This window comes from Populus alba, chromosome 6 (genome assembly GCF_005239225.2).
Source record: "Populus alba chromosome 6, ASM523922v2, whole genome shotgun sequence".
NCBI classification, from domain to species: Eukaryota; Viridiplantae; Streptophyta; class Magnoliopsida; order Malpighiales; family Salicaceae; genus Populus; species Populus alba.
The window spans coordinates 7003430-7017952 of NC_133289.1; the positions used below are offsets into that span (position 1 = coordinate 7003430).

General features: G+C 33.0%; 1 protein-coding gene across 1 annotated transcript; it reads left to right on the top strand.

Moving 5' to 3' along the window:
• Positions 1 to 2860: 2860 nt before the first annotated feature.
• On the top strand, positions 2861 to 4597 carry LOC118053367 (dof zinc finger protein DOF5.1). Its single transcript, XM_035064597.2, has 2 exons — positions 2861 to 3073; positions 3241 to 4597. The coding sequence occupies exons 1-2, from the start codon at positions 3023 to 3025 to the stop codon at positions 4168 to 4170; spliced, it is 981 nt and encodes a 326-aa protein (XP_034920488.1). The 5' UTR covers positions 2861 to 3022; the 3' UTR covers positions 4171 to 4597.
• Positions 4598 to 14523: the final 9926 nt, after the last annotated feature.

A 14523-nucleotide genomic window follows, 5' to 3' on the forward strand; every position in this document is an offset into this window, starting at 1 on the left:
TTTTTTTTTTTTTCATTTTGGCTCAAACCCACAAGAGCCAAATAAAATTACTTTATCTTCCTCAAATCATGTAGTTCTCACTTAACCAAACCTAATTCCATATATATGAATACCATTTCAACACAAGAAAAAAAATATATTAAGTAATTAGATTCACATCTAAGTTACATATCCTCTAATGCATGTACCTTATATTTCTTCAAATTAATCATGTAGGAAGGCTTCCTTACCTTGATTAGATGATAATTTTAGATGAAGAACGCAAAGAAATTCAAACTCTCTCTAACCCCTCTTTTGAAACCTAACTTCTAGTTGTAGAACTCACCAACTCACCCAATTTCTTATTTTACCCTTATAATGGCTATTCTTATCACTCTAAATTAATTTATTCATGGATTAATTCATCAAGAATTGAGAAAAGTACACCAAAAAACCTTAACCATTTGCTACCACTCTTAAACCACACCATGGTTTTATGGAAATCACAAATTACTTTATCTTCCTCAAATCATGTAGTTCTCACTTAACCAAACCTAATTCCATATATATGAATACCATTTCAACACAAGAAAAAAAAATATTAAGTAATTAGATTCACATCTAAGTTACATATCCTCTAATGCATGTACCTTATATTTCTTCAAATTAATCATGTAGGAAGGCTTCCTTACCTTGATTAGATGATAATTTTAGATGAAGAACGCAAAGAAATTCAAACTCTCTCTAACCCCTCTTTTGAAACCTAACTTCTAGTTGTAGAACTCACCAACTCACCCAATTTCTTATTTTACCCTTATAATGGCTATTCTTATCACTCTAAATTAATTTATTCATGGATTAATTCATCAAGAATTGAGAAAAGTACACCAAAAAACCTTAACCATTTGCTACCACTCTTAAACCACACCATGGTTTTATGGAAATCACAAGGACTTTTTTATTTTCTCAGTTCGGGTAGCGAAAATACATCGGTAGGATTTAGACCCCATTTATTTTTATGATTGGAAAATATTTTGTAAACTTATTTTTTTTACTTGAAATTAATTTTCTTAGGTGTTTATATATTGTTTTGATGTGTTGATTTCAAAAATAATTTTTTTTTTAAAATATTATTTTAATGCATTTCCAAGTAAAAAAATATTTTGAAAAACAACCGTTATCACAATGCTAAAAAAGCTCTTAAGAAATAACTCGAAGCACCATTCGAGCCTTTTTTGGGCAATACTGTATTTAATCATTTTAGAAATTATTTTGTGGTTAACAAGGTATATATTTTAGTTCATGCATTTTCCTATTAATGCTCGTTAGTTGGCTTTTAAATGCATCTTGTGTTATCTATGTGGTATTTTGTTCTTTTGGTTGCATTAATTTTACTTGTCAAAGTGATCTCTCACTTAATGAGTTTAATGATTATGGTTGAAATAGTAGTGTTGATCAAAAGTCCACTAGTGGTTATGCTATTTTTCTTGATAGGAACTTGATGCCTTGGAAATATGACAAACAACATATTGTTGCTCGCACTTCTATAGAGGTTGAATATAAAACTATTGATAATGCTATTATTGGACTTAAATGGGTTAGATCTCTTCTTCATGAACTTGGTATTTTTAAAATAACTTCTCATTTTTTCATGATTTGATTACTTAGAAGTCACTTGATTATTTGTCTTCCAATCTAGTTTTCCATACTTCCATGATATATATTGAGATTGATTTTTTACTTTGTCCATGCCATGATTGCTCAAAAGGAACTTCAAGTTCAATTTATTTATTTTGATGATTGGATTGCTGATGTATTTATTAAATCTCTCTCATCATCTCGATTTTCATTTTTATGAACCAAGCTGGATTTTTAATGTGCTTATTAAACCTTTCTCGTAATCTTGGTTTCCATTTCTACTATCCAAGTTGGATTTGGCTTCTCTATTCAACTTTTGAAGGAGTATTAAAGCAATATGATCAAATATAATTCTAAACCTAATTATCTGTTGTATTATTATATTAGAATCCATTATACAAAGCTCATTACGTTTAGATAGGATTAATTATCTACATCCATGTATAGTACACATGTACGTATTTATTATTGAAAAGAGTACATGCCAACAGCAACAAGAAGATTATAGCTAACAACAATTTCTTCCTTTTTTTAAAGCTAATTCTCTCCCTTCCACTAATCACAGGAACAAAGAGATTCGAATGTTGAAGTCATGGTTAGTTATTTAAGCGAGTTTGGCATCTCCAATCTTTATCATCTATGAAATATGTTGATGTGAGAACACAGCAGATGAGTTTCACCAACGTCCTTAAAGCCCCATTAGAGAGTACAACCCACGCGGTCAAAGAGACAGTGGAAGTAGCGATGATGTTAAAATTCCCATGCAAAATAAAGCAAGAGTGGGGAAGAAAACAGACCAGACCGGTGAAAAGGTTCATACAGTCGGGTCACATAATACTGATTAGTGACGATGTCACCACGGCACCGAGAAGTCCCTTTTCCTTCTTTAATTGACATTTCTTTTTATCTTTTACTTAATCATGTTAATGAAGCTAGCTAAGTAGACACTAATCCATGTAGACCAAACTGCCACAAGCACACACACTAAGCAATGGTCTTGTACAAAACAAGTAATCATACAGATAAACCTTAATTAATTCTTCCATGCAAGAGGAGAGGCCACTAATCTCTTTTTTCCTGGCACAGAGCCACAAAGAATCTTATAGATTAAGAAACATCGCCTTCTATTCTATGAACCCTAAAACGCAATAAAAAACAAAAAGGTATCAAGCTAGAACAAACAAGCACTAAGTTATGATATAAATAGCTATATAAAGTCCTCTCCTTTATTCCTGGTCTTCATTCCTTCTTCACCATCTCTCCCTCTCTCTCTCTCTCTCATTTCTTTCCCTGTAGCTTCTCTCTGCAAAGAACTTCCTCTTATTGATGTGATTCTCCACTAGTATTATCTAACAAAAAATCACCCCATCAACCTTTACAAAAGGAGAAAGCTCATATAGGAACCATGGATTTTTCTTCCATTCCAGCATATCTTGATCCAGCCAACTGGCAGCAAGTAAGTGTTTATTCAATTTTTGGTTCTTCAGGTTTCTTATCCTAGAAAGCCAAAATTCAAAAGATAAAAAACATTCCGGCTACTTTCCTCCCCCTCCCCCCTTTTTTTTCCTCCCCTTATATCATGTTTTGAATATACTAGATATTTTCCTTTTCTCTATTTTGCAGCAACCGAATCACCAAACTGGAGTAAGTAGCAGTACGGCTACCCAGCTTCTTCCACCCCCACCACCCCCACCCCCACAACCTCATGGAAGTGGAGGTGCAGGATCCATCCGTCCCGGTTCTATGGCAGATCGAGCACGGATGGCAAACATACCTCTGCCGGAGACAGCATTAAAATGTCCAAGATGTGAATCAACCAACACCAAGTTTTGCTACTTCAATAACTACAGTCTCACCCAGCCTCGCCACTTTTGCAAAACCTGTAGAAGGTACTGGACTAGAGGAGGTGCCTTAAGGAGTGTCCCTGTTGGAGGAGGCTGCAGGAGGAACAAGAGAAGCAAGGAAAACAGCTCGAAATCTCCTATAAGTGGTTACCGTCAAACCGGTTCCTGTTCCTCGAGCACCGTCTCTTCTAACAGCGGGACCAGTGATACATTTGGTCTTGGACCACAGGTTCCGCCCATGCGGTTCATGGCTCCACTTCACCATCATACTGAATTTGCTTCTGGTAATATTGGTTTAAATTATGGTGCGCTTTCAAAAACTCTTGTTGGAGGAGCAAGTGACCTGAATTTTCAAATGGGTAGTGCTTTAGCTAGTGCTGGTCTTGGTGGTAATGGTGGTGCTGGAGGTTCTCTTTTGTCAATGGGCGGTTTTGACCAGTGGAGGATGCAGCAAGGACAACAATTACCCTTCTTGGGAGGATTGGATTCTTCTGCTTCTGGGTTATACCCATTTGAAGGTGGTGCTGAACCATCTGGTTATGGTGGTGGAGCTGATCATATAAGGCCAAAGATATCAAGTTCTACAGCTACCCCGTTAACTTCTGTGAAAATGGAAGACAATCAGGAGTTGAATATGTCAAGGCAGTTCTTGGGAATTCCAGGGAATGATCAGTACCCGGAGTGGTACTTCATGGACAGATCTTTCTAGTTTTAGTTCTTCTTCCACTAGCAATCCTTTATAGATTCTGTCTATGGTTTGTGTGGTGAAGCTCCAGGTTTTTTTTTTTTGGTTTTGTTTTTTTTGTCATTGGGGTCTGTGGAGGTAGCGCTCTTCAGCTAAAGAAAACTAAAGCAAGTGGGATATAGTACTTGCCTCCTCTTGGTACGATCTATAATCATGATTAGCTGGAATATGATTCAAGGACTTTGCAATTAGAGTTTAAGTAGAGAAACCCTAGAATGGTAGGACTTATAATTCTCTTTGGTTTTGGTCTAATTTAATTACTCCCCCCGCCTAATGTACTATGAAGACATTAATGTATTACCATGTTTAAACCCAGCAGAGTGTATGAATCGATGGAGATTGTACCAGATTATCTTTTTAGCAATTCCAGTAAAAACAAAAACTTTATTAATTGTATGTTGGGAACGATCTCTAGTGGAGCTCAGAAGGCCAATTCAGTTCGTGTTCGAGTTCAGACATGATTTAATTAGGTCTAAATAGAGATTCTGAGTTCATGGCCTCTTTCCTTTTTTTTCCTTTTTTTGGTGTATTTGTCTTGCATCTTTTGAACTTTCTTCTGGTTATTAGCCATTCTCTTGCTGGCTAGTCCAAAAAATGTGGTGCATAATATAGGAATTAATTCAGCTGTGTGCTAGCTTATGAGATGCTCTTACATGTTGATATTCAAGAATTATGTTTCTCTCGAAGCGTGGCAGACTTATTTTTGAACCATTCACAGATTTTGTATTCAGTATATATGGTAAATATTCAAGTGGAGAGAGCAGTAGAAATCAAGCTGGTTCACTTAAAAGAAAAACACGAGCTAGCTTGTCCGATTTTCCACAAAGCCAATATTGACGCGATGGCTCTTAACTGTGTATATTTTCAAGCAATTTTAACTGTCATGGTATATATCAAATTAAAAGATGTGCTTTAAAAGATCTTGAAAAAAGCCACCTTTGATTATGCTCAAACCTGATCTGCTTTCGTCTTTTTTTGAAAATGGGTCGCATTAGATACTAATAGAGTGTTATTTTTAAATTTACTTGCGGTTTCTTTCGATGCCTTCATTTGAAAGGTTGAAAGATGGACTCGCGATAACTATTGGATATAATTTGTTTCAATAAAACTTACTTAATCAGCATATTTGAGGCAAAATTTAAAGTAGGTCCTAGTAATTACTTTTAGAGTTACAAACTTTATCAAAAATAATTCTTCTACACGAGTTTTATAACATGAAATACAAAATAAATTATAAATGAGAAACCAATCTTAAAAATCCTTGATTGACATGTTTGCCGTGAAATTTAAAGCCTTCTATCCCAAATTAAAAAAATAAAAATAAAATATTGTCTTATAGTTTATCTGGTGGGAAGTTAAAAAGTTATAAATAAATCTTCGTAAAATAGTATTGGTTTAGTCCAAATGCGTGTGTTCAGCTCGGGCACGAGTATGATTTTATATATTTTTTCTTGCCTCATATATTCAATGTTTTCTTCTCTTTTTAACATTATTTTATGCTTTCGTTTCCCTCCCTAATCTAGAGTTTAGGTTCTTTGTTGAGAGATACTTGATCTATATTATTTTTGGTTTGTGAACTTTGTTTAGAAATGTATTTAAACAAGATGATGTTTATCAAATTTTTAGAGATTTATTGCAAACATTCACACAAAGTGAGGAGTAATAAAATTTTAAAGATAAATTATTTATCCTTATCAATTGACAAAGCTTTATTAATTTTTAAGAGCTTCAACACATAATTATTTTTATTTGATTTTGTTTATTCTAATACATGAATATGCATAGTTGGATTGTTTTTAATCTTTTATGTTTCTTTAGATATATAATTATTATACATGCTATAATCTTTATATATTCTATATTATTTTTAAGTTTGCCATGACATAAAAAAATGCATACTTACAGTTTCAATATGTATAAACACTGGAATTTCTTTGAATATCTAATTTATAATGTTATGCTAAACTAATTAAAAAATACTGCTCACGTCTATTTATTACAACCTAGTTGTTCTCAAACCAACTCAAATTCATTTAATATATATTAATACAAAATTAAAAGAGAAGATTTCATTTTACTCCTCACAAAACACTATTCATAGAGTAATGTTTTTTTTTTTTTTTTTCACTATATCTTTTTTTTTTAATTTTAATTATATCTTTCAACATTAGGTTTATTGGAGATTGAACTTTATAATTTTAAAATTTTTTTTTATAGAGTTATTATAATCTTCATAATTAACTTGAATCATGTGTTTGGTAGGTTAACTCAAGTGTTTTTTTTTTCTTTTTCTAATTGACCTTTTCCTCTTAATTTCATTCTTCAATATTAGATTGATTGAGAATTAGACTTTGTGATTTATTTGGTTTGTTTTCTATAAGGTTATCCCCTATCTCATAACTCAAGTCATGAGTTTGATGGGTAACCCGGGTTAACTTGAGTTATTTTTTTGTGTTTTTTTTTTCAATTGATTTTTTCAATTTTATATTCTAGCATTGGATTGATTGATAATTTAAATTGATAATTTTTTTTTTTGAGTCAAACTAAGTTTCTATATATGTCATCCGAGATTTCTTTTGAAACCCATTGAATTGACCGAGTCGTGTTAATCCCTACATAGTTTTAATTTTTTTCTACTACAAATTTTTTTTAGCAATGCTTAAATATTTTGTTCATGTTAAAAAAATTAATTCGACCTCCAACGTAACGCGTACGTAGAAATTGGAGACTGCTATATTCCTGTATAAAAGCATTTCATGATTGGGCATATTAAAATAGAGTAGAAGTGAGAGTAGAAGTGCATTTAGTAATGATGCATACGTACTTAGCTACTGATCATATACAAGTTACATAGGGTTTTTTTTTTTTTTTTAACGATAAAAGATATTTACACGTTAAATAAAATAAAACATGATTTTAAAAACACATCTATATCCAGAAAACAAACAGCAAGTCAAAAATCAAAACTAAAAAGATCAAGGAATGAATTGGTTGCAGGGAACACTTTTATTTTTTCTTAGGGCTCAAGTTACAGAGAATATTTGCGCTTTGAATTAAGGAACAAAGGCGCGTTTTTTCATGTTTTTGAGATGGTTGAAAACATGATTGAGCAATCACATGGTCAAATATCCCTTCTTACGTACAAAGCACAGCCACAGGTAGCTTCATTTGAGCTGCGTCTTCAGCTTTGAAGGAATATTTTAGACTGCTTTAACGCCCCCCCATGCCATTTAGTGTTCTTATTTAGATCACCAATTTCTTTCATTACTATATTTGTCGATGGATGTTGATTATTAACATGTCAAGCTCTTTCCCTTTTTGTGTTGTGAATAAATATAACTAACCATATGAGATCCGCCTAGAGTTTAGTGATTTCCAACTCTCTTTTCCTGTTTCCATGCATTTTTATTCACTTGAGGTGGTAGTATTTTTTTTTTCATTTTTCTTACTTATTAAAGTATTTTTAGTATTAATATTACATTTTACATTCTCATTAAACAGAGTTTGTAGTTCTATTGGTGAAAATTAAAAAAAGAAATGAAAATATATATCCCCACATAAATATATAACACCACATGTGATCGACAACTATGCATTTTACCACAATTCTCTCGATCCGTTCTCTTTATCTCTTTAAGACGCTTAACTCGGATTGAAAGTAGAAAAAGAAGAGAAGCAATGGTAAGAGAAACCCTAACTTTAATAAAAGCTATCTCTTTTCGTATATGTCTCTGTATTTTTCCTTTCTTCTTGTTTTTTAAATCCCTATAAAACCCTTAATTCTAATATTGTCAATATGCCAATTTTGAATGAAAAATTGCCCTCGATCCAATAATCTTTTATTTCGCAAGTAAATAGAGATTTCCTAGTTAATTTTTTGGTGTCAAATTTGAGCTCTAAAGATGAGATAAAGATTTTAAATTGAAATAAGTTTGACAGAAAATTAAAAAGGGCAGAGAACCTTTAACTTGAGTTTTGGTTTGGGCCCCTCGTTAGAAAATTCTAGTGTTTTAAAGACGATAAAGAGTTGAGTGTTTTTGTTGGTTGTTGGTTGCAAAAAAGGAAGGAATTGAAGATGACATAACTTGGAAAATTTATTTTTGGTACCAGATATAAAATATCAAAAAAATTAATTTAAAATAAAAAAATAAAATTTCTCAACAAAATATTTTTAAAATATGAAAACAAAAATGCTTTGAGTGTAATGTTACAATCTTCTAATTAAAAACCTTATTGGGTTGGAGGTCAAGAATTTAGTGTTTGGAATTGGAATGGAAATGTCTTGACAGATTCTCAATTCAACGCCCAGAGAAAGCGCGTGTTAGTGTCACGACTAACTAGGTGACAAAGTACTGTTTTGTCAGTATGTGGACCTGAAAGTGGCGCTCGGTCCTAGTGTTCAGTACTAGATGGCACGCGCTTCATTGCTGCGTGCATGAAAGTCTGATATACCGATCTCTTCGTACGTTGTTACATATACGATCCGCCTTGATTTGCTCTCTATTGACTCTGTGCACTTAACTGAAATCATTTCAGTTTTACACTGCTATTATTAGTCGTGTCTTTAATTTTTAGATTATTTTAATGTATTTTTTGAAATATTTTTAAAAAAAAGACACAAATTTTAAAAATATTATTCTTTGATTTTCCTATGAGAAATAATAATAAAAAACACTATATACTTGCAAGGCATATAATTAAAGGAATATCAAATTATTGTCCGGCCCTGCACATTAACCCGATCGAGCTGCTATTTGTCGAAGCAGCTCGGAATTTGACAATTTAAGTTGCCGACAAATCTGTGAAGATGTCCGGGGAAAGCCGGACAGAATATGGGCGGTATAGCGCAACCGGGTAAAATAAGCAAAAGAGAATTCTTGACCTAAAGATCCTCAAAACAATAGAAAAGGAAAAGAAATGAACAATCCCTCTCGGTCTCTAAGAAACTTCTTTCAACTGCATGCCTCCATATATTAATCGTTTTATATTCCGGTTTCCAACGGGGATCGGTCATTGGGTCATCTTCAAAGAAAGGAATCTGGCTGCTTCGGACCTTGCTTTTGCAAGAACCAAGGCTGCTTCGCAACAAGGAATAAAGCACCTCCAAGAAAAAGCCGTTTAATCTCTCTGGAACGCGAATACTCATATGATATGTCGGTCGGTCGCGTTCAGCAATCAAGGGAAGGCAAGTCGTTGCAGGCCAGGATCCCCAGAAATTTCCATGTCGAAATGTGAGCATCGATCTTCTACACTGCCCTGTCTCCGTTTCTATTTAGTATCCATAAAGAAAGCAGCTAGCTGGCTGGTACGCCCCTCTGTACCAGAGAATTTAGTACGAAGAAGCGCCATCTTTCGAAGCCTGGCTCGGAAATCCAAGCTAGAACCAATCCATATCTATCATGTCCATGTCCAGAGCCCTATATTTCTGTGATGTTCGAAAACGTGATTTTAATGACGATGCCCACATGCATATGGATTCTCTGCAATTCTCTATCTCTCTCAATTTCTCGTTACTTTACTCTATGCGTACTGGTACACAACAACAGAATATATAGTATAGCAGCTTTGGCCACTTTTGCAACGTCCTTCCGGTAACATGATCTATGATGAGAGTGCTAGCTGGTGGCACAGATGAGGTGGGGAAAAAAGTGAGAGACTTGCTAGCTCTTCTATGATTCCTCACGCTCTCCAGCTTGTGCTCCATCATGCACGCAGCATATGTCTCCGTGTGTATTATTCTTATAATTATTATGGGTGGGTTCATTTTTAACATAAAAAATAAGGTGATGATGTTATGAATGTGTTTCAATAACATATTTCTTTATTGAAAAATAAAAATATAATGCTCGCTTTTAATATAATGAATAGATAAATAAAAAACAGCTGTGAACTCTAATTAATAATGATCTTCACAAAAAAAAGAGATAAGAATCGTGCAAATACAACTAATCTGTCTTAAATTTAATAAAAGCAATTCAAAGATAAATTAAAATAATCTTTTTGAGCCATTATAAAATTATAGAAATAATCCAAAAGATTAATTACTATATAAAAAATTGAAAATAAATGTGACATCCCACATCGAAAGCGAACGTCCAGAGCCAGAGCCTTATTAGTGCTGCTGGTTGCTAACATGTTGTACATGTTTTGGGGCAATGTGTGGCTGCCAAAAACAAAACTGCGAGAGGGACCTGGGTGGAAGCCTTAGAATGGATAGATTGGGAGGCCCAAAGCGGACAATATACAATATGTTGGGTCAGGCTATTACACTAAAGAATTTTAAAAAATTAGAGACAAGATATTAACAAAAAACATAAACTAGAAACATAATCATAAGAAAATAAGTCAGACGCAACTAGGCCACACCCATACCAAGTATATATCTAAAAACATTCATGTTTGCATTTTAATACAAACAAACAAAAGAAATACATTGCATGATTTAATATGTTTTAAAATACAAAAAAAGGGTATTTACATTTTGCATGTATCATGAGTTTGATAACAAGTTTATTAAAGCATTGAGGACTTGGCCTAAATTTAAAAAAAACCAAAAAAATTAATTTGTTTGTTTCTAATACAGAGAATTACAAACTTATACGTAATATGTATTTCTGATATTAAAATAATAAAAAAATTTGTCTTTAGAATGGCCAGGCTTTACCGATATAGTCATAGTTCACTCTACTAGGATGGACCGACTTTAACCAATAGACAGACCAATGATTAGAAAAACATAACAGTTCCCTAGTAATAATCAGACAAATAAACAATCCACCTTACCTTAGGTAGGGTGTATTAGGGGTTATATTATTTTTCCTATACACAACCAGTCCTTTTATCCATATTCTGAAGATCATAGTTTTGAACCGGAACCTGGGATTGCAATTGCAAATATAAATAAAACCTAATTAAGGAAAAGCAATTTCAATCGCGAAAAGCAAAGGAGCAGAAGACTCTTGATCACTGTTTCAAATCTGCGAATAAAGTTAGATTCTTGTTTCTCTTCCCGAATCTCCTTCTTTCACTCTCTCTTTTCTTTATTCTTTGCCTTTTTTTGAACTTGCAGTTCTTGATCTGGCATCAATTTGCAGTTCTTGATCTCTGCAACGATTCATTCGCAGTTCACACCCATGGGTATGTTTCTCTGTTCTTTTCTTGATCTCTGCCTCATTTTTCTTGATTCAACAAGCACATTCTTTTCTTGATCTCTTTTCTTCGAATAAGGTTAATTTACTGACTAATTTTCTTGTGAATGATTCTAGCAGAATGTTTAACTATTGATTGATGTCTATCATGGGAATTAACTTTTCACCCTCACTTGTTAATACTGATCTTGATTATGTGGTGAACGGCAAGGTGCATGTCTCTTAATTTGGCTGTTAAGTATGCTGATGTTATTCACTCTGTTATCTTGCAGGTTAGTTTTGTTGATGGATTGATTTATTTGGTTCTGTGTTTTTGTTTGATCTGTGATGCCAATGAAGGCTACTAGTTTTGACTGTCTTATGTATTTTTCTCTGATGATGATTTGTCAAAAGTTTGATTTATGTTGAATTTTTTGATAAGATCTTTCGGGTTTGAATTTTTTTTAAGGCAATTATAGGACTTTGCAGTTAACTATCGTTTAAAGAGCTGTTAGATATTTCATTTTAACGGGTGCTTTCATAGTTTCAATGCCTGGTTGCAGCAGAATCTAATTGATCTGTGTTTTGTATTGTATGATGCGCATAATTTAAGATGTAATAAGTTGATGAATGGTGCAGTTAGTACCATATGTTAGGATTTGTATAATCAACCATATTTTTTTGAAAATAATTAGGATGCCAGTACTAGATGTTTCATGTTATTCTTTGAATCTGCATTGTAATAATGTTGTAATTTACTTAGATCACTCTATTTCAGTGTTAAAGGCAATACCTTGATGTAAACATATTGCTTTTATCCAGAATGATTTCTTACCAAGAACAGCTACTCCATTAGTAAGTTGATGTAAACATTGTTGCAATAACTTCTCTCTTTTTTGTTGACACGGGTCAACCCGGGTCAACCCATCTGAACCCGTGACCCGATCATTAGACCGGGTCGATGACCGGGTCGGGTTTCAAAACTATGCTGAAGACCAATTATAGTTCATATTCGTCGAAATACTATGTGGCAACTCCAAATCTTTTTAACCGATAAAGGATTAAAATTCCTTATTCTTTCCACACCACTTAAAAATCCTGAACTAAAAGGATGACCATCGTGATGTTGCACATGTGCAAAAAAATAACATTTCTACTAAAGAATTTCCCGTGGGCTTATAAGCTTTGTTGTTTGTCTGATTGATATATTTTATTTTGGTTGGTCTGTACATTTATTATCAACATGTATTTTTATACATATTGCTCATGTATTAGTATATTGAATATGGAATTATGCCTTATACATCACATGCTTTAATTTTTTAGAGCACATATAAGATTCTAGGCTTGGTTAGAGATTAACAATCTGTCCTATAACTATTGAACATGGTTCAAGCTTGTGAAACATCCAACTCAAATCTAAGTGCTTGCTTGGTAATGGTAGGCATATATGCCTTAACTGTTCCTTGCAACGTCCCTATACTGTTCTTATAAGGACCGTCACTAAGTAGATCTAAGACCTTTTTGAGACCAAGTAAAAAAATATACCTATGCTTACGTAATAAATAGAACTTATCCTTAGGATGTATGTGTTATTTATAATTTGCATCAAAGCAAGCTTGAATATATAAATCTTGTATTGCAGTACTTTGAACTTAAATCACAACTTCCATAAAATACTCATCTTTTTAAGAATTTAGACAAGAATATAAATTAAGACAATTAACCAAGGTAAACCATCCAAAAATCGATGTTTGATTACCATACATTACAAAGATAAACCATACTATGAATGACATGGAGAAACTATTACCCATCATGGGACATGTAGATGAGATCCTCTTGGTAAGATAATAAAGAAGGATTGCATAGTTAATGAGGCTCCCGGTACATACAATAGCTATAAAAGCACTATTGAATTTTTTGAATCCTAATTATAGGCGTTTAACTTAAGAAACATTGATATGACATCCACATTAGAAAATCACAATAAGATCCTAGATTTTTCAAATAACAACCATAGGATCTATTTCAGATAAAAGGTTTAAAGATACTGCTTCTAAGGTAACCAAATTATTATGCTTGGAAAAGGTCGACCAATGTAGGATAACTGATGGAGGACTCAAATGGAAAAACATTAAAGTTAGAATGAAGAAAAACATAGAGAAAGGATAATTAGGAAATGAATGATATAAGATAATGGTCTTTGTCATATTTAGGCTAGTCTTATTCCCATCTGAAATTAGAGTCGTTAATCTAGAAGCTACAAATGCATTCGTGGAGTATAAGCATACTAAAATTAGCCTTTATACTGCAATTTTAGTTGAAACCATACTATAACTTGACCATTATAGGATGCATGATAGAAGAGCCATGAGAAGTTGTGTTCCAATATTGTATCTATGGATTATCAATCACATCAAAACACTGAGAGATACTTTCAATAACTTTTGGTGATTTGATCTTTGACCATTAAAGATTGTTATAGATGAAACTTGGAAAAATCTAGATGAAAAAGCATGGGTGGAGAAATATATTGTATTAGATGAATCACACATCCTGTATAATGAGTTGTTGTAGTAAAACATAGGTCCCTTTGCTCAGAATAATTGGATACATTAGTTATGTACCTGCATTAGTAACAAGACAATTTGGTGGGATATAATATATGCCAAGAACTCTATGTTTAATAGATTTCATTGGATTGAGAAAGGTTTATTATGGTAAAGAAAAAAGAAGGAAGTTGGGTTGAATCCTCATTCAATCAAAATTACATTATTTAGAGAAAGAAAGACTTTCTAGAATGATTGAATCTATAAATCCAAGAGACTCAGAACCTAAAATAGGGAATTCATAAGAAATTAAAGAGGGATAAAAAAGAAAAAGGAATAACAATAAGGAAGAGTTATGAAAGCAGTTAGAGAAATGCATAATAGACCTTTATAATAGTAAAGGGCAATAATAACTCTTAGAAAAACAACCGGATAGAGAAGACAAAATGAGAAATTACATGAACCACCAGTTAAAAGAAAAGGATGGACAACTAAAGGCCTTGGTAAAAGATCTCGGGATAGTAAAGGAATGGCAAAAAAAGAAGTTTAGATAGCCAATTAAATAGCCAAATGTATTAGAGTTGAGTTAGGAATTCAAATAGCCAAGCATGATGATCTGGTCAACAAATATATGCTAA

Coding starts and splice junctions, on each gene's coding strand:
- LOC118053367 (XM_035064597.2), top strand. CDS start 3,023: ATGGATTTTTCTTCCATTCCAGCATATCTTGATCCAGCCAACTGGCAG. Junction 3,074..3,240: donor ATCCAGCCAACTGGCAGCAA/GTAAGTGTTTAT, acceptor TCTATTTTGCAG/CAACCGAATCACCAAACTGG.